The following is a 19605-nucleotide window of genomic DNA, read 5'->3' as shown; positions in this document are numbered from 1 at the left end:
TGTGTGGTGAAAAAGAATGGTCAATTTTCAATCTTTTGCATGTGGCTGTCCAGTTTTCCCAGCACCATTTGTTGAAGAGACTTTCTTTTCTCCATTGTAGGCCCTCTGCTCCTTTGTCGAAGATTAGCTGTCCATAGATGTGTGGTTTTATCTCTGGGCTTTCAATTCTGTTCCATTGATCTGTGGACCTGTTTTTGTACCAGTACCATGCTGTTTTGATCACTGTAGCTTTGTAGTATGTTTTGAAATCGGGGATTGTGATTCCGCCGGCTTTGTTTTTCTTGCTCAGGATTGCTTTAGCAATTCGCGGTCTTTTGTTCCCCCATATGAATTTTAGGATTGTTTGTTCAATTTCTGTGAAGAATGTTCTGGGGATTCTGATTGGGATAGCATTGAATCTGTATATTGCTTTAGGTAGTATGGACATTTTAACTATGTTTATTCTTCCAATCCATGTGCAAGGAATGTCTTTCCATCTCTTTATGTCACCGCCTATTTCTTTCAAGAAAGTCTTGTAGTTTTCATTGTATAGATCCTTCACTTCCTTGGTTAAGTTTATCCCAAGGTATTTCATTCTTTTCGTTGCGATTGTGAATGGGATAGAGTTCTTGAGTTCTTTTTCTGTTAGTTCATTGTTAGTGTCCTACATATACTTTTATGCATTTTAAGTATGGAATAATCCTATACATTTTTTATCAGAAACAACGAGAAGAGTTGGAATTAAAGAGTGGTGCATCTCAGGTGGACCTGGGCGTGCACAGCCGTCTTCTCCCAGCAGAGGGCAGTGTGCGCCCTGAAGGGCCGCGCGCCCGGACTCCTCCTTGCCCACGGGTTCCTCTCTCCCTTTCCTGAACCAGGAGCCGGCTTAGCTTTGTTGCAAGACCTCTTGTCGGAGAGGCCATGTTCACTGGCCCCTGTACCGCCCTCACTTTCTTCCCTCTCTTTTTTATGCATCTAGTTACCATGGAAAGGTAAGATCCTGCATAGAAACAAAATTTGGAAAAAAAATCATTTTTTTACTCCAGGCTCTTTTCCTTTCCCTAATTAGGAGAGGCAGCTGTCTAGGTTACTTCTCCCTTGGCCTTTCTATCCTTGCCTGTGAGCAGCATCGCTCCAGGAGTGCACCGTGCACGCACTTAGCAAGTGTTTGCTGAGCCCCATGTGCACCAGCACGTCCTGGACACTCGGGACATGGGGCTGGACCATAGTGACGACGGCCCTTCTCCTGAAGCTCCTGTCCTGGTGGGGAAAATGGCCAGGAAACGCAGAATGCTATGAGCTGTGAGGTGTGGCTGGTAGTGGGAGGAAGGAGTAGGGGGGGAGAGGCGAGGGGTGCCCAGGTGGGCGGTGTGCTGCTTGTTTCAGGTGCTCAGGGGGCTCCTAATAAAGTGACATTCCCACTGGGACTGAAGGGAGTGAGGGTCCTCAGGAGAAGAGCTGCCAGCAGTGGGGACAGCAGGGCCCTGAGGCGGGGCCTGGTGAGTGGGGCCCGCAGGGGGAGATGTGCGGGCAGGTGGCAGGGCTGGGCGCTCGGGCGCTCAGAGCCCTGCGGGCCACATGGCAGCCCTCAGGATTGCTCTAGGAGCCACTTCGGTAGCCGCCAGCAGTTCCGAGCGGAGGAGTGACGTGGTCTGGCTGGCCTCTTGGAGGATGGCACTGGCCGCTGTCAGAGGCTTCCAGAAGTTCAGGGAAGCGGGGATTAGAGGGGAAGATGAGCTGCACTGAGGTGGTAGTGACACTGAATGACACTGAGAACTCGAGAAATGCTTGTTGAGGAAATGTTCTGAAGGGCTGAGGGGTCCATGAGCTTTTCCCGAAAAGGGCCAGATAGTGAACGTTTCAGTTGTGAGGACCACGTGGTCTCTGCGTTTGCGAGTTTCCAGGCTCGTGAAAGAAGCGCCTAGAGTCTCAGAGCGGCCACAGAGGTGCGGAAACGAGGGTCACAGCGCTGCCCCAGGGAAGCCGTGTTCACCAAAGCAGGCGGTGGCAGGAGCCCCCTGCTACAGACGGCTGATGACAGGGATGGGGGTTGTTTCTGGGACGCCGGTTACATGCCGGACGTTGCTTTCTGCACCCAGCTCGCGTTGGCACCAGCCCTGCCCCGGTTCTGCAGGGCGGCAGGGGCCTGTTTTGTGGGTGAGGAAGCTCTCCCGATGGCTTTAGCCGGACACCCCATCTATCCTGGTCCTGATATTCCCACGCCGCGGCCTCTGGCGGCCCTGAGCCTCAGGGCCGAGCTTGTGCGAGCCTTGTTGATTGATTGGAGGGTCCTAATCCGTTTCCTTTCTTTCAGTTTCGTGAACAGGCGACTTCTATCTACTAATCCCTATCTAGGGGGCACCTCCAGCGGCTACGCCCACCCCAGTGGGACGGCACTGCACTATGACGACGTCCCGTGCATAGACGGCTCGGTGAGTGTGCCATCCTGGGGAGGAAGCGCTCGTCCGTGGTGGCAGGCAGGGGCGCGGTGAAGGTCCGTGGCGCAGCGCCCCGCTTCAGTCCGGGGGAGGGAGGGCTCGCTCCCCACGCAGGCTGATGGAAGCTGTGTCCCCTCTGCCCGCCTGGGGTTTGGCAGGCTGCCCGTCTTGATCTGCATTTGAACACGTAGGTGGTTTGACAGCGGGGGACAGTCCGTCAGTCAGTGTCAGTGTCATAATTGAACAGTTCTGCACACGCTGGAAGACTGACAAAGGACAGCACATTCGAGTCTGTAACGTGGACGGATCAAAATACAGCACAGTAGAAGTTACCAACGAATAGTCGTCTCCCGGTGTGATCAAATGCTGAGAAATCCCCGTCAGGGAGGAGGTGTTGCCGCGGAGCGATGACCACCCTGAGACTCGAGCCGCGTGCCCTCCTGTGGCCTCCGCGGACTGGGCTCCTGACTGGTGCCACGTGTCTCCCTGTGTGCAGACACTGGAGAGGGTGGTGACGGCTCTGCGTGAGAACTAGCCTCCTGGCCTCTCTGGCCTTAGGAGTGTTTTGATTTGTTCTCAGTCTTTTGTCTTATGTATAGTTAGTGGCACTTAGCGATAAATGCCATGTCTCCATATTATTTGTCTGACAGCATTTATGGGGCGTCTTCCCGGGGCCAGGCCTGTGCCATCCTCTGGGCCATCAGAGCGGAGGCCTTCAGGGCCAGCAGACTCCTGGAAGCCGCTCAAAAAACCATTCTACCATTTGTCTCCCACTGTCGGGTGGGTTTAAAATTGGCATCTATATTAAGATAGGTTTCAAAGGTTGGCATAGAGTATGTTTGTTATTTTTTCAACCTTAGAAGGTATTTTAGATTTTTTTTTCCTACTGTTTTGCTCAGCCCATTCTTTTCTCGGTATTTTGATGGATGTCATCAGTCAGCTCCCTGTTATCCATCGTCATAAAACACTCACCTGCCCGAGGCGGGAACCAGGAGACCACTGCCTTCCTGAGGGGGTGAGGGAGTCACGACTCCCAGAGCTCAGGAATATAAGCAAACTGAAAATAAGGTTATTGTGGTCTGGGTCAGAGGTGGCCAGGCAGTTAATCAAGAACTGGGATGTCTTCTGTCCCTGGGCTCTTGGATGTCTTGCTATGGGCCTTCCTGCTGTCAGACACCCCCTCCCACCCCGTCAAGCCTGCCCTGGGGTTCTGGCCAGGAGAGCAGTCCGTCCATGGCTCCTCACATGCGTCTGAAAAGGAGCTTCCTCACAGAGTCCGTCCTCCTTCCCACCTCTCTCCTTCCTTCCCATCCTCTCTCTCCTTCCTTCCCTCCTAACTCCTCCCTCTCTCTCCTTCCTTATTTTCCGGGTGTCTCCTAGTGTCTAGGCTCTGTGCTAGGGATTGAAAACAAAATGGCTAAGAGACTGCCCTCATCCGCAAAGGACCTCCTAGGCTAGTGGAGTGGAAGAAGGAGGGTGGAGAGGAAGAGCTGACCGGGGCCCTGGGCATGGCAGGGACTTGTTCAAATGCAGATTCAGATGCACATCAGGTTCCGTGTTAGGACGTGGGTGCTGCGCTGTGAGCAGAGCCACTGGAAATCCCTCGCTGGCTGCAAAGTCCATCAGACGGAGTCCTGTCTGAGTCTGCGGTGGTCTGGAGTGGGATGGCAGACGAGTTGTGCCCCGCAGTGAGAAAACACAAGGCCCACTGAGTCTCCTTGCTCCCCATTCCCACCACCACCATTGCCACTGGGGAGTGCAGGGTTTGAGGGGTCCTGGTGCCCATTATACCGTAGCCCCCCACCCCTGTGGAGGAGCTCATGCAGGCCCACCCCCTGAGGGAAAGGCCCCGTGGCGACCCTTACAGGAGCAGGGTCTCAGTCCAGCCTCATCGTAGTCACTGTGCCGTTGTCAAGGTGCCCTGGCTCTCCCTGCCTCCATTCTGTGCAGACACCAGCAACTCTTGACAGAGCAGCCTTAGCTCCCCTAGGAGCCCCCGCTGCCAAACTCCCCCTCACAGGAGGGTCTGCTCTCAGCCTTCCATCTCAGCCACCAACTTTTTTTGAAAGATACACACAAACCTTTCTCTAGACCTTCCTGCCCTGAGGCCCCTTCTCACAGCTTTTCCTCAAAGGGGTTTCCCCACATGCACACCTTCCACCCGAGAGTGTCAGGCGAGCCGAGGGGCTTGGAGAAAGCACGGACCTGCACAAGTACCAGTCCAGCTGGCTAGTTCCCTGTCCCCTTCTGTTGCAGTTGGTGTTATGTGGGTCCAGGCCTTCCCCAGGAGTGAGCTCTCGCTACTCTCACAGCTTCATCTGCCTTGGAAATAACCATCTGCCCTTCCTAACGGGCTCTGCGTTTGGGAACTGTTTCTGCCGGTGCATTGCTGGGCGGGCGATGCGGCATTTAGGACCTAACGTGCTCTGCAGGGTTTGTCGCTCTTTGCTTATCAAGGGCTTACTTGAAGCTCGGGCCTTTCTTGAACTATTTTTCTACGTGCTGGGCTCCATTACCACATAATCTCTTTTTTGGAAGCCTTCATTGCTCACTTTTATAAAGTTTTTGATCCAATACCTGACATTTTAGCAGTCTTTCAACTTAAGTTAATTCTTACCCAGTGTTCCCCCAACGCCTAAAGCAAGATGAAAGTGAATCTCAAAAAGGATCTTCTGATGTGCACAAGTGCATGCACACACACACTTTTAATCTAGAAACTTCTACGGAGTTTCTGTTTTCTAAGTCTACCATGTGACTTAATCCTTTGGTATTTTAGGAAAATGATAGTCTAGTCTAGACCATTTTAATAACTCTGGGCAAATATATGCTGGGCTGCAATTATGAAATGCTCACATCCCAGTTTATCTGCATCTACCATTATTTTTAAATTATAGATGGGTCCCCAGCATCACAAAAATAGGCACATTGAAGTGATTGCAGAGGAATAAAAACATTCCTCCTATGAAATTTTAAACCTTTTCTATTTTTGTAACAAAAGGCTGTAATTATAGTCTGGCAGAAAGAAACTCTGCAAGAAGGATATAAAAATAGGGTAAAATGAGCATGAGATATGAATTAATATTGCTCTTTTTTTGTAAATGCGAAACAGTTTATGAAGACCTTTAAAACTTAAAAGGATCTGGCTGTGGTCGTAGTTTTTGGTTTTAATTTGTACTTTAATGCCCACGTTCTAAAGTGGCTTGTAGCTATTTTAGTCCTTTGTAAAAAGATTTCCCCCTAAAATAATGCCATTATGTCAGTTGCATTTTGAAACATCTTGTTTTCTGTGATGATTTGATTTCTGTCTTTTAACAGACTGTTTTGTTTACGGCCCCTTCTTCAGGCACGAAAAAGTGTGGCCCAGAGGTGCCTGCTGACAGGCACACCGATGCCTGCAGGGCAGACGCAGGAGAGCCCGGGGAGGTCCCCCCACCCTGGGGCAGCCTGAGGTGTAGAGGCAGCAGCGTGTGGGGTTCTGAGCACAGCTCTTAAAGCCAGCTCCGCCTCTTACCGCGATGTCTCTCTGCCTCAGTTTCCTCCTACACTGTAAGATTCCCATGAGAATTACATAGTGGATATCGTCAAGCACTTAAAACAAGGTCTGGAACGTAGTAATTCCTGTGAAATAAACCAAAGTGCGCTGCTGAGATGGTACCTGTCTTCTCGCTGGAGCCGGAGCTCCAGGGGCCCGGACTGCATTCCAGCATCCCTTTCCTTACGTCACGTCGCTCCTGCTTTCTGGATCAGGACGCCTTCTGAAATCTGGTTCTTTGAGGAAAGAAATGTCAAATCAGTATTTTTCTTTCGACTTTCAAAAACAGAACAAAACAAAAACTTCATAAGCCAATGACCCTGGGAACGATTTAAGGAAAAAAGAAACCTTTAAGTCCCCAAAAGTAGGGAAGTTCTTTTGAATCCGTCCACCTACGTGTGTGTGATACTGATAACAGCGGGGGGTGCATGGACGTGTTTTGGGGGTGCTAGTAACGTCTCAGTGTGCTAACCCCCGCTGTGCTTTCTGTGGCTGAGGCACTAACGACGCTGTGTGTGTTACAGTGGGAACCCGACGATGGCTTTCCTGCCCCCGGCGGCCGCGGCCCGGGAGAAGAGGTGCTTTACGATAACGCGGTTCTCTACGATAACTTGCCGTCTCCGAAAATCTTTGCACGCTACCCGCCCGCTGGCAGAAAGGCTTCTAGGTTGTCCACTGACACACTGTCCTGTAACCATTACAAACACCCCACCTCCTGCAGCCCGCCTTCCGCTCAGTCTGTCACTAACACCTCTTCTCTGGGGAGGGCGTCTCTCGGGCTCAACTCCCAGGTACAGCATCTCGTTGTTATGTTCTAGAATCGTCTTAAGGCACAGTCCTCCCACAGTTTTGCAATGATGGTATATTCACCAGCTTGTAGTAAATGAGACTCGCCAAGGGTAAAACGTAATTTTTTTCCCTCAACTAGAATATAATTTGCAAATACGATCAACGTTTGCCTACCCAGGAACTGATTAAATATTCTTAACTGGTTCAATGTTTAGACATTGGATTTCTTTGCTCACATCTGGCTCTCTCTGTTCTTGGAGAATTCCCCAGTGAATTTTGTGAATTATGCCAACTAAAGCAAAGATTGGAGAAGGACAAGGACAATAAAAGTTTCCAGAAGATTCTTGAGCGGCAGGTTTCTTTACTATGTTTGCACTACACATGAGGAATGGTAGACTCCATGTACTAAATTGCTTTTTGATCTTCAAACGTTAAATAGGATTATTCGGAGTACTGCCGTATTTTCCTGTAATGAGCATAAAAGTGTATTCCCGAAAACCTAAGTAGATGATAGTAAGGATTTGAGGTTATCATTGAGTGATAAATAACCTCCACATGGGACTGTTGTCCATCTCACACCTCGTATTTATGGCAAATGGTAATATTTCAGGGTAAATACTGATTTTATGTTTTCATGCGTTTTCAGCCTAAGAATTTTCTGTGCTTTGCATAAAGATCTAATCACCACGTATAAGAGTACTCTACAAACACAAAGCAGATGGGCATGTTTTAAGTTCTTTTCTTTTCCCTCTGTTTTGTGTATAATCTTAAAAAAAGTGATGAGTGCCAGGTGAGGTCCTAGATGTTCAGAGAGTGGTGGCTCACAGCGGCTCCTCCAGGCCTCTGAGTCCGTCAGATCACGTGCGAGTTTTTGTTTGTTTTTGATGGTTATCGACAATTGCTCAGATTCCATCCCTGATGGTGAGTCAGCGAGTCCGAGGGCGCAGACCATTGCAGTCGGCCGTGGAAGCCGCTGGCCTCTAGTTTTGTAGGACTCTTTCTGTCAGATGTCTAGTGGGTTACTGAGCAAACGTGTATCTCTCTGTTTATCTGCCTTTTTGTTGGTGTTAGAGTTCTTTGGGGAAAGAACCTTAAGACGGGACATGCTATCCTGCTCACTGGATTGTTCCCAGCTTCGTTTGAAATCATAGGATGCACGGTTTCCGTGTGCTTTGTTTTTGTTCATTGTTATTTTGCTTTAAGTAGGAAACACATTTGCAGGTTGAATTATGGTACATTTAATTTTCCTGTCCTCGTTTGGTCGTTTTGAAGGGGACCTTCTATTTGATGGAGAGATCTTTTGCTCGTTGAACAGCTGCAGTGTGCCATGTGCTTGCATGCATATGGTGTGTCCTTCAACCTTTTTAGGAACCCTGTGAGGAGGAACTGATATCTTCATATTTTTAAATGAGCCCCCGGAGGCTCAGAAAGTTTTTGTGACTTGCTCAGCATCTCCTAATTGATGGAGCCAGAATTTGAAGCCAATGTGTCTTCTCCCAAAACCCCAGCCCCTGGCAGCAGGGCCGTGGAGTGGGAAGGCCTGAGCTCAGACGCATGGAGTTAACCTTTGCCGTCCGTGATGGCGGTCCAGCGTAAGAAAGCTGGATTTGTTAGGCGACTGAAATGCATGTGCGTGACTTCAGCGGATTAAGCATGCGCTGGCTTGCAGCAGTCAAAGACGGCAGGAGAGACTGCACTTGCTAAAGCCTGCGGTCAGTTAAGATTCAGGGCCTACTGCTCTCTCCCATGCTTCTCCGGCTTCCTCCCCCAGACCCTATCAATGAGCCAGAAGGTGGTAGTTTATCCTGTGAGGACGTCAGTCAGTGGAAGCGCCCTCGTAGCAGAAATCGAACTCCTGACGGGCGTTCCACCCAAATAAAAGCTGTCTATCTTTAGAAACACAAATTTTGGCAATCTCACCTGAATGCTCTTGGATGCTCAACTGCCTGTGCCCGTTTCTTGAGTAGCATTTGTGATCTCCCAGTAGAAATACATAACTTTTATTGCGTTCCAACTGAGACAGCCCAGAGTTCCTCATTTCCTCTGAAGCTCAGTGCTAAGCCTTCTTAGCCAGCCCAGGAAAGTGACAGCAGTCTGATGTTTGGAAACCAAGTTGGTTTTCTCCTACCCTCGTTTTTTTCTGTCTATGCTAGGTTTTATTTAAGGAATCAGAGACTGAAAAAATTTACTGCAAAAGACGCCCAAGTTGTCTTTATTGTTTGTTTTTAATTTTGTTGTATGTTTGTTTCAACAGTTGAGGGGTAAAAAGCCCCCACTAGCGTCCAGCGGGGTTACAGGAAAAGGGAAGACTCTGAGCAACCAGCAGAAGAAAGCCGATTCGGCAGCCAGCGTGAAGCGCACGCCGTCGAGTAAGTGGATCCTTTGGTTTCCTGCGTCCTGGGTTTAGGTGCATTTGCAGAGTTGGTGCTGTCTGAGCCATCTTCTCTCCTCACCTGCCCGGGTAGAGGATGCCGGCGGTGAGGGTGTGTCAGAGAGATGGAACTCTGCACTGTCATCCTGCCTCATTGGCTGGACTGAAGAGTGGCGACGGGGCCGGCCCCGTGGGCAAGTAGTTAAGTTCACGCGCTCCACTTCGGTGGCCGAGGGTTTCGCCGGTTCGGATCCTGGGCACAGACATGGCACCGCTCATCAGGCCACGCTGAGGCAGTGTCCCGCATGCCACAACTAGAAGGACCTGCAACTAGGATATACAACTATGTACCGGGGGGATTTGGGGAGATAAAGCAGGGAAAAAAAAAAAAAAGAGTGGCAACAGTTGTTAGCTCAGGTGCCAATCTTTAAAAAAAAAAAAAGAGTGGCAGCGATTTTCATAACCCAGCTTTTATGTCTGTGATATAAAAGGGAAATCAAAGCTGGTTTGTTCCCTGTGGAATTGGTTGAGCCTAGTTAAGTGCCGGTTTGTTAACTGTTAACCGGTTGAGCATATTGAAGTGTGAGGCGACTGCAGGTTCAGGCAGCCCTGGACTGTGGGTCAGGACACCTCGGTTTGCGTCCCTGATCAGCTGGTGACTTAGTGACTTTGGTCAAGCTGCATAAACTCTCTAAACCCAGTTTCTAGACGTTAGAGGTGTAGACCAGTGGCCACTGTGGTTTCTTGCTAGAAATAGTTGAGGTGACAATCGTACCTCAAAGCACTAGAGAAATGTAAGGCTTTCTAAGGAGTCCTCGTTCCTGCAGTGCTCTGTATTCGACAGGAAGCTGTTGTTATGTTCTCCTGTTTAATTCCCATAGCCAGTTTTATAAGAGCAGGCATTATCATCCAGCCCATCGTACAAACGTGGAAATAAACTCTGAGACATTCAGTGTCTTCCCCAAGGTCGCACAGCTGGCACATAGCAGAACCAGAGTGAGAGCCAGGTTTTCAGACTCCAGATCTGGCAGGGGACAGACTCAGCAGAGAAGCGGTAAGACACAGGGGCAGACTCAGCCGCCCCTGTGTGCAGAGGGCCGGGTCGGGGCTGCTGTTCTCTGTGTCTGTGTCTGCCTCGGCCCTGTGGTGCGGAGCCCTGCTCACCCAGCGCGCCAGGCAGCGTCAGCATCAGGGCGCGCTGCCCCTTGCTGCGGTGCAGCGGTCAGACGGAGGAGCTGCTCCGGCCTCGGAGAGACACACGGAGGCAGGGAGGCAGGTGTCCAAGCTGCAGCACGGGCTTTCACCAAGGTCAGGGGCTCCGAAGTCGGCCTGGAAGTCAGGCTCCGAAGTCAGGGCAGCTTTCCAGGGAGGAAAATGTGCGTTAGGCTCCAGTGGTGAGTTTGATATGGTCACTCGGGAAGTGACGAATCTGGCTCAGAGTCACTGGTGGACCAGTCTCCATGTTCATGAAGACAAGGCCAGCTGGTCACTTAGTGACCTCTACGCCAGGTGTTCTCCGTCCCTAAATTGCGGACCTCCCTGTTTGCACTGTGATTCAATCTCAGAGTTAGAGAGGACGCACGGCGGGTGGAGAGGCCGGCTTCGTCCTTGGCCCTGTGCGTGCACGAGGCTCGGACCTGCCCAGCAGTACCGGGCTGCCTCGGCCACACAGAGACCAGTGTTCCCCACACGAGCTCCTCCACACCCCCGCCCTCCTCAGGCGCACAGTTCAAGCAGACAGGGAGCTGGCTCTTTCAGGTTGCCGTCGTCCTAATTCATTCAGTTTCGACCTTAGCTTTCTGCAAATCTTATTTCCCTAAGGCAGTTGTGTATGTTTCTATTCGCGTCCATTTTTAGTTTGGTTCACTTGGGGAGGGGAGGGAGGGCTAACCTGTGCCTGAGAGCTTCGTTGAGCGGGGCCTGAACCACACGAAACCTCTGCTCCCAGAGCCTTCTCTCTCAGGACCCCCGCTTGTTTAATTTCCTGGAGGGCTTATTCCTTTATTTTATGAGACTTTCTGTAGGGGATTTTTGTTAACTTTGGTGACATCTAATGGTGACAAAAGAGAAAAACTTACATTCTGTGTTTTTGCTGAATGTAGCCAATTGCATCATAGACTGGATGGCGTTTATTGCATGGGGACCAAAAGATGGGGAAATCTGTAGGTTATGGCATGCGGGTTTGCTGAGGAAACTTGGCAGATTGGAAGCGAGTGGATAGAGTCTGGACTTTGCCTGTTGGCAGAACGTGTTGTTACCCTGGCCGCCACTAGCCGGGCTTCTGTTTCAGATTGTTGATTTGGTTAGCCCCACGATGCCATCCTTTGAATGTCATTCTCTGTGTTTTCTTCTGGTTTTTGGTGAGAGGAAATTGAGCGGGAAGTGGTGACTTTGTACCCGCCTTGATAAGTGCAGTCCTTCATTGCAATCACAATGGGGGCATTGCAAGAACTCATGAATCCGGCCTTTGCACAGGCGCTAGAGTTGGCTCACGTTGTCACTGATGGACAGGGCTTGGGGACTCTGTTCTCACTCACAGTGATTAGAGCCGCCAGTGAGTGTCCCCCATGTCCCACGCGTCACGTGGTTTTGTTAGGGTTTTAGGGTCATATGTCAGATTTCTTTAAAAACCCACAGGGAGGCGCGTCACTTGTGCTGCATAGAGGATGAAGCTGAGGCTCAGGGAGATGACTTGCCTGCCCAGAGTCAGGGCCAGCTCGCTGTCCAGGGCCTTTGTCGTCAGCGTCACGCCACCCTCCACGTCTTCTACCCGGAAGGCATTTCTAGTCTAGCGAGGGAGCCGGATGTGCAAATGGACAGTCGTGGAGCATTGTGGGCCGGGCCATCTGGGCAGCCTTGGGCCCTGACTGGGTGGGAGGGACTGGCTATTAGAGGCAATCGGGAGACACTGGGAGCTTTGAAGTCGGGGTCCTTGAGCCGTCTTGTTGGCCACCGCGTTTCTTCATCTCTTCCGTGTGTTTTTCCAGAAAGGCTTTTTTCTAAGTTATTATTATCAAAAGGCCAGTGTAATCAGAGGGAAAGAGCACAGGGTCAGGATTTTACTGTGATATTAACTAGTCGTGTGACGTTGGCCACGTCTCTAAATTTTCCCTGAGACTAATTTCCTCTTCATTCGTCCATCCATTCATCTTGTTGAATGAGCATCTATGTAGTGCTCATTTTGTGCTTGTTCTGAGTGCTTTGTAAGTTTGAATTTAATCCTCCTGACAGCCCTACACAGTCCCCGCTCTTAGCGTCCGCATTTCACGGTTGAGGAAACTGAGGCACAGAGAGGGCAAGTCCCTTGTTCAAGGTCCTGCAGCCACAGTGGGAAGCTGGGACTCAAACCTAGCCAGCTGGGCTCCAGACGCTCCTCGGGGGCTGCCTCTCGGGCACCCATTTGTCCCTTCCTTCTCTCAGCCGACGTTTACTGTGTGCTCAGTCCGTGCCGGCTGCTGGTCTCCGCGGAGGGAATGGCTGCCATCAGGTCAGCAGAACGGTCGGACAACACCCTTGTAAGGGTCAGATGTGACGGCGCCGTGCGGTGTTCTGAAGAGTCCAGGGCACCACGCACATTCGAGAGATTGGGTTGATGCCGACAGGCTGTCTACTTTCAGATTATAGAACGTTCGCTCTCAGCCCTGCGGAGGGTTGTAAGCTGCAGCCCTCAAAGGGAAGTGAATTAAAGGAATGTCCTGATGTTCTGTTTTCTGTTTTTTAAATTAGATTAGAAGAACATTGGTTAATTTGAACCAGTCACTTTTCTATTTGGTTCAAACGGGTCTGTTCTTTTTCTTGTTGAGTTAGCAAAATAACTAGCTTTGAGTTGATTTCACTGAGCTGGCTGATTAGACAGGCTTTATGAATTACCCTATTATCAGCTTTTTGAAACCTGATTTCCTATTGTTGCTTTTTTTTAAAGATGCTGACCAGTACAAATATGGCAAGAACCGAGTCGAAGCAGATGCCAAGCGGTTGCAGACCAAAGAGGAGGAGCTGCTGAAAAGGAAGGAGGGCCTGCGGAACAGGCTGGCGCAGCTCCGGAAGGAAAGGAGAGACCTGCGGGCTGCCATCGAAGTGAACGCGGGTATGCGGGCTGGTTGCTACTGGCCCGGGCGCCTGCTCGCCTTAGAGTCTAGATTTCCTCCCACTCTGCCCACAGGGTCTGTGGCTCACCCAGCTGTCATCTTAGTGTAAGGCTGCGTCCTTCCATGCAGAGCTGCTTGGAGCCTGGAAGCCCAGGCAGGTGCCACGGTGGTGGAGTGACGGAACAGCAGGAGGCCAGGACTGGCCCTGGCCCGGCTCACTGAGGCAAAGGGGTGCCAGGGAGCTGTCCCCGCCCCGGGTGCTGACAGCTCAGGTTGTCTGCAGCACAGCCCTCCAGCCTCAGGGCTCAGGAGTCTCTGCTCACTGTGCACAGTGAGGCGGCTGGGTTTCCCGGCAGGAGCACAGTCCACAGGGATGGGTGACATCCACAGACCTGGGCGAGAGGTCTCTGCATGGTGGAAGGAGCCGTCCATGCCCTGAGAAGGGGCTAGTGAGAGCAAGACAGTGTCTGACTCCTTGGGAGGGATCAAGGGGAGACACCAAGTTAGTGGAAACGACCCCCAAAGAGGAAGGAGGAGTAAAGGGGTCGAGAGAACCGAGCCGGGAGCCGGGAGGGTGTCTCCGGACCAGGCTCGTTTCTTCCTGCCATCGGGAGCCAGGCCAGTGGTTCCCGGCTCTGGGGCTGGAACTGCTTCAGTGTAAATTGCCTCAGCTCAGGGCCGGTTCTTATCCGGGGGTGAGGCTGACCCTTCAGAGTTGGCTTTTGCTGACCTTGGTCGGGGGCGGGGAGCGGGGAGGAGTGCCAAGCGGGGAAGCAACCAGGAAGCTCCAGAGGGAGACTCCTGCTTTCGGGCAGCTCACCGTGGGGGGCGGAGGGGCCTGCAAACACATGAAACAGCCCGTCAGCACTTGGAGCCTGTCCTGGCTTTGTGCCTAAAGGACTTTTGTGAAAGGAAGTGCTTTTGGAGTTTACAGAATGGGAGGCTAGGTGTAGGCGGGGTGGATTTGAGATAAGGAGGAGGCAAGATGTGACCTGTGGCACAGGCCGCCTGGGAGGAATCCAGGGCTTATTAGAGAATTGGACAGGAGTTTTTACGTCAAGATGACAGAAGTAGAATTCCTTCCTTCTGTTGTTTCCAGTTTGCCACATAGCGAAGATGTGGAAAGATTAGACGAGCTTTTGGCCTCAAAAAAGAGGCCTTCACGTGCTCCCGAGCACGAGACCAGGGCCACGCACTCAAGTCAGTTAAGCTCTTGGAATCAGTTTTCTTATCTGTCCAATGGGTACATTACCTGCCCTCGTATGTCACTGTAACACATTGCAAATAAAATAAATAAGCAAATGTGCCTTAAAAAACATATTCCATGTTCTGTAGAGACGCAAGCTGTGGTATAGTTTGACCATCCAACAGTAAGATGAGTCAAGAATAATGGGCAGAAGAATTAGAACGGAACAATACCCAGACTTTCCAAGTGAGTGGCACCTTTGGAAGCCAAGTGGATTGAGCCCCCATTTTTAAATGAGTGCACGGAAGCCCAGACGCAGAACTCCTCAGCTTTGTGAGAATCTGCATCGTGCGCTTCCTGGTCCGTATTCTTCCAGCTGCAGCCAAGGAAAGTGATTAGAAAGGGACTCTGTTCCTTTAAAGAACAGCTGAATTTGAGTTCTGTAGAAAGGACCCAAGTCAGGGAGCTCAAGCTGCAAGTTCCACACGCTCCCTTTAGGGGCACCAGTGTCCTCCCTTGTTTTGAAATCCTTGCCTGCGGTTGGAGCAATGGCCTCTCTCTGGGCTTTCAGGTAGGAAGACCCAGGTGATTCTGGAGGATAAGTTGAAGAGGCTGGAGGAGGAGTGTAAGCAGAAGGAGACGGAGCGCGTGAACTTGGAGCTGGAGCTGACGGAGGTCAAGGAGAGCCTGAAGAAGGCCCTGGCAGGCGGCATTACTCTGGGGCTGGCCATCGAGCCCAGATCGGGGACATCGAGTCCACAGGTAATGTCCTGCCAGCTCTCCTAGCGGCTGTGTGGTCATGGGCGTCCAGTGAAAATGCTCGACTCATTTTCTGAAGTGGCTGCTCATCGTCGCCTGGTGTCAGCACGGCAGATGCACAGTTCACCTGTCAGCTTCCAGAACTTTCCTCAGCTGTGCTTTCAGTTCACTAACACTGAATTTTCTTCTCTCTTTCTCTGAACTTTTTTTTTTATTGAGTTATTGATAGGTTACAATCTTGTGAAATTTCAATTGTACATTAATGTTTGTCAGTCGTGTTGTAGGTGCACCACTTCACCCTTTCTGCCCACCCCCCACCCCACCTTTCCCCTGGTATCCACTAAACTGTTCTTGGTCCATAGTTTTAAATTCCTCATATGAGTGGAGTCATACACAGATTATCTTTCTCTCGCTGGCTTATTTCACTTAACATAATTCTCTCAAGGTCCATCCATGTTATTGCAAATGGAATGATTTTGTTCTGTTTTGCAGCTGAGTAGTATTCCATTGTATACATGTACCACATCTTCTTTATCATTCGTCTGTTGATGGGCACTTAGGTTGCTTCCACGTCTTGGCTATTGTAAACAGTGCTGCAATAAACATTGGGGTGCACAGGACTTTTGGGATTGCTGACTTCAGGCTCTTTGGATAAATACCCAGTAGTGGGATGGCTGGATCGTATGGTAGTTCTATTTTTAGTTTTTTGAGAAATCTCCATACTGTTTTCCATAGTGGCTGCACCAGTTTGCATTCCCACCAGCAGTGTATGAGGGTTCCTTTTTCTCCGCAACCTCTCCAACATTTGTTGCTATTAGTTTTAGATATTTTTGTCATTCTAACGGGTGTAAGGTGATATCTTAGTGTAGTTTTGATTTGCATTTCCCTGATGATCAGCGATGATGAGCATCTTTTCATGTGCCTATTGGCCATCAGTATATCTTCTTTGGAGAAATGTCTGTTCATGTCTCCAGCCCATTTTTTGATTGGGTTGTTTGATGTTTTGTGGTTGAGTTGCGAGAGTTCTTTATATATTAAGGATATTAAGCCTTTGTCAGATATATGACTTGCAAATATTTTTTCCCAGTTAGTGGGTTGTTTTTTTGTTTCAATCCTGTTTTCATTTGCCTTGAAGAAGCTCTTTAATCTGATGAAGTCCCATTTGTTTATTCTTTCTATTGTTTCCCTTCTCTGAGAAGGCATGGTGTCCGAAAAGATCCTTTTAATACTGATGTCAAAGAGTGTACTGCCTACATTTTCTTCCAGAAGCCTTATGGTTTCAGGTCTCACCTTTAGGTCTTTAATCCATTTTGAGTTTATTTTGGTGAATGGTGAAAAAGAATGGTCAATTTTCATTCTTTTACATGTGGCTTTCCAGTTTTCCCAGCACCATTTGTTGAAAAGACTTTCTTTTCTCCATTGTATGCCCTCAGCTCCTTTGTCAAAGATAAGCTGTCCATAGATGTGTGGTTTTATTTCTGGGCTTTCACTTCTGTTCCATTGATCTGTGCGCCTGTTTTTGTACCAGTCCCATGCTGTTTTGATTACTGTAGCTTTGTAGTATGTTTTGAAGTCAGGGATTGTGATGCCTCCCGTTTTGTTCTTTTTTCTCAGGATTGCTTTAGCAATTCGGGGTCTTTTGTTGCCCCATATGAATTTCAGGATTCTTTGTTCTAATTCTGTAAAGAATGTCATTGGGATTCTGATTGGGATGGCGTTGAATCTGTAGATTGCATTAGGTAGAATGGACATTTTAACTATGTTTATTCTTCCAATCCATGTACATGGAATGTCTTTCCATTTCCTTATGTCGTCATCCAATTCTCTCAGAAACGCCTTGTAATTTTCATTATATAGGTCCTTCACTTCCTTAGTTAAATTTACCCCAAGGTATTTTATTCTTTTTGTTGCGATTGTGAATGGTATTGTATTCTTGAGTTCTTTTTCTGTTGGTTCATTACTGGAGTATAGAAATGCTACTGATTTATGCAAATTGATTTTATACCCTGCAACTTTGCTGTAGTTGTTGATTACTTCTAACAGTTTTCCAATGGATTCTTTGGGGTTTTCTATATATAAGATCACGTTGTCTGCAAACAACGAGAGTTTCACTTCTTCCCTCCCTATTTGGATTCCTTTTATTCCTTTTTCTTGCCTGATTGCTCTGGCCAAGACCTCCAGTACTATGTTAAATAAGAGTGGTGATAGAGGGCATCCTTGTCTCGTTCCTGTTTTCAGGGGGATGGGGTTCAGTTTTTGCCCATTGAGTATGATGTTGGCTATGGGTTTGTCGTATATGGCCTTTATTATGTTGAGGTAGTTTCCTTCTATGCCCGTTTTGTTCAGAGTTTTTATCATAAATGGCTGTTGGATCTTGTCAAATGCCTTCTCTGCATCTATTGAGATGATCATGTGGTTTTTATTCCTCAGTTTGTTGATGTGGTGTGTCGACGAAAATAATCCATATCCAATCTATAAATGAAAATTTGCGTGAGTTTATTCTGAGCTTAAATCTGAGGATTATAACCCGGGAGAGTCTTTCCACAAAGGAACAGAGCACTCCAAAGAAGTCGGGGTATAAGGGTGGTTATATACCCTCAAAGAGGATGTTTCACATAGGATTGAAATGTCCCTTTTACAATAGTCGCGAGACTGCTCTGTCAGCACAGCGATTGATGGAAATAGCAGGTAGGTCTGCTGTCTCGGTGAACACAGCAGGGTGGCAGTCTGTTGTCTCCAGCTGGGTGGTCACAGGTGAGCTGGGAGGTGAGTGCAGCAATCAGTTCCTAGCCTAAGGAAAAATGCTTATCCCTAAGGAAATGCTAATGTGGGGGAAAGTTGCACCTTTATCTCAAGGGCCTTTGTTCTGGCCATAGGAAATGTCTAAGTAGATATGCAATGCGTGCTCAATAGCCACAGTCAGGCCCTTTTGAAAAAAAAAGTCAGGCCGAATTAGGTTTATACCAAATGGCTTCCTCATATACTCCAATATATCCTATTGCTTGCCATTTTTATTTGTCAGGTGTATCACGTTGATTGATTTGCGGATGTTGAACCATCCCTGTGTCCCTGGTATGAATCCCACCTGATCCTGATGTATGATTCTTTTGATGAATTGCTGAATTCTGGTTGCCAAAATTTTGTTGAGAATTTTTGCATCTATGTTCATCAGTGATATTGGCCTGTAGTTCTCTTTTTTCGTGGTGTCCTTGTCAGGTTTTGGTATCAGCGTGATGTTGGCCTCACAGAATGTGTTAGGAAGTGTTCCATCTTCCCTAATTTTTTGGAATAGCTTGAAAAGGATAGGTATTAAATCCTCTTTGAAAGTTTGGTAGGATTCCCCAGGAAAGCCTTTTGGTCCTGGGGTTTTATTCTTTGGGATGTTTTTGATTGCTGTTTCAATCTCTTTCCTTGTGATTGGTCTGTTCAAAGTGTCTGCCTCTTCTTGAGTGAGCTTTGGGAGATTGTAGGAGTCCAAGAATTTATCCCTTTCCTCTTGGTTATCCATTCTGTTGGCATATAGTTTTTTGTAGTATTCTCTTATAATCTGTTGTATTTCTGCAGAGTCTGTTGTTATTTCTCCTCACTCATTTCTGATTTTGTTTATTTGAGCTTTCTCCCTTTTTTTCTTTGTAAGTCTGGCTAGTGGTTTGTCAATTTTATTTATCTTCTCAAAAAACCAGCTCTTTGTCTCATTGATCCTTTCTACTGCCTTTTTCGTTTCAATAGTATTTATTTCTGCTCTGATTTTTATTATTTCTCTCCTTCTGCTGACTTTGGGCTTCATTTGTTCTTTTTTCTCTAGTTCAGTTAGGTGTGCTTTAAGGTTGCTTATTTGGGATTTTTCTTGTTTGTTAAGATGTGCCTGTATTGCGATGAATTTTCCTCTTAATACAGCTTTTGCTGTATCCCATATGAGTTGGTATGGCATGCTATCATTTTCATTTGTTTCCAGGTATTTTTTTATTTCTTCTTTAATTTCTTCAATGATCCATTGCTTGTTCAGTAGTGGGTTGTTTAGTCTCCACATCTTTGTGCCTTTCTCAGCTTTTTTCTTGTAATTAATTTCTAGCCTTATAGCACTATGATCTCAGAAGATGCTGGTTATTATTTCAATTTTTTTAAATTTGTAGAGGCTTGCCTTGTTTCCCAACATATGGTCTATCCTAGAGAATGTTCCATGTGCACTTGAGAAGAATGTGTATTCAGCTCCTTCAGGGTGGAGTGATCTATATATGTCTATTAAGTCCAATTGTTTTAGTTTTTCATTTAGCTCCACTATTTCCTTGTTGATTTTCTGTCTGGATGATCTGTCCATTGATGTGAGTGGGGTGTTGAGGTCCCCTACTATTATTGTGTTGTTTTTAACATCTTCCTTTAGGTCTGTTAATAGTTGCTTTATGAATCTTGGTGCTCCTGTGTTGGGTGCATAGATATTTATAAGTGTTATTTCTTCTTGATGA

The 19605-nt window shown here is 48.2% G+C and overlaps 1 protein-coding gene across 5 annotated transcripts in view; it reads left to right on the top strand.

Annotated features, from left to right (window-relative positions):
* Positions 1 to 19605, top strand: part of AFAP1 (actin filament associated protein 1) — a 157739-nt gene that overhangs the window by 129117 nt on the left and 9017 nt on the right. For all 5 annotated transcript variants that reach the window (XM_046656236.1, XM_046656237.1, XM_046656235.1 and 2 more), the window contains 4 exons: positions 2294 to 2411; positions 8993 to 9107; positions 13032 to 13196; positions 14955 to 15145. In XM_046656236.1, the coding sequence (XP_046512192.1) occupies positions 2294 to 2411; positions 8993 to 9107; positions 13032 to 13196; positions 14955 to 15145 (589 nt within the window). The remainder of the gene's footprint in view (positions 1 to 2293; positions 2412 to 8992; positions 9108 to 13031; positions 13197 to 14954; positions 15146 to 19605) is intronic.

This window comes from Equus quagga, chromosome 3 (assembly GCF_021613505.1).
Source record: "Equus quagga isolate Etosha38 chromosome 3, UCLA_HA_Equagga_1.0, whole genome shotgun sequence".
Taxonomy (NCBI): domain Eukaryota; kingdom Metazoa; phylum Chordata; class Mammalia; order Perissodactyla; family Equidae; genus Equus; species Equus quagga.
This window is presented reverse-complemented; position numbering and strand designations above follow the sequence as displayed.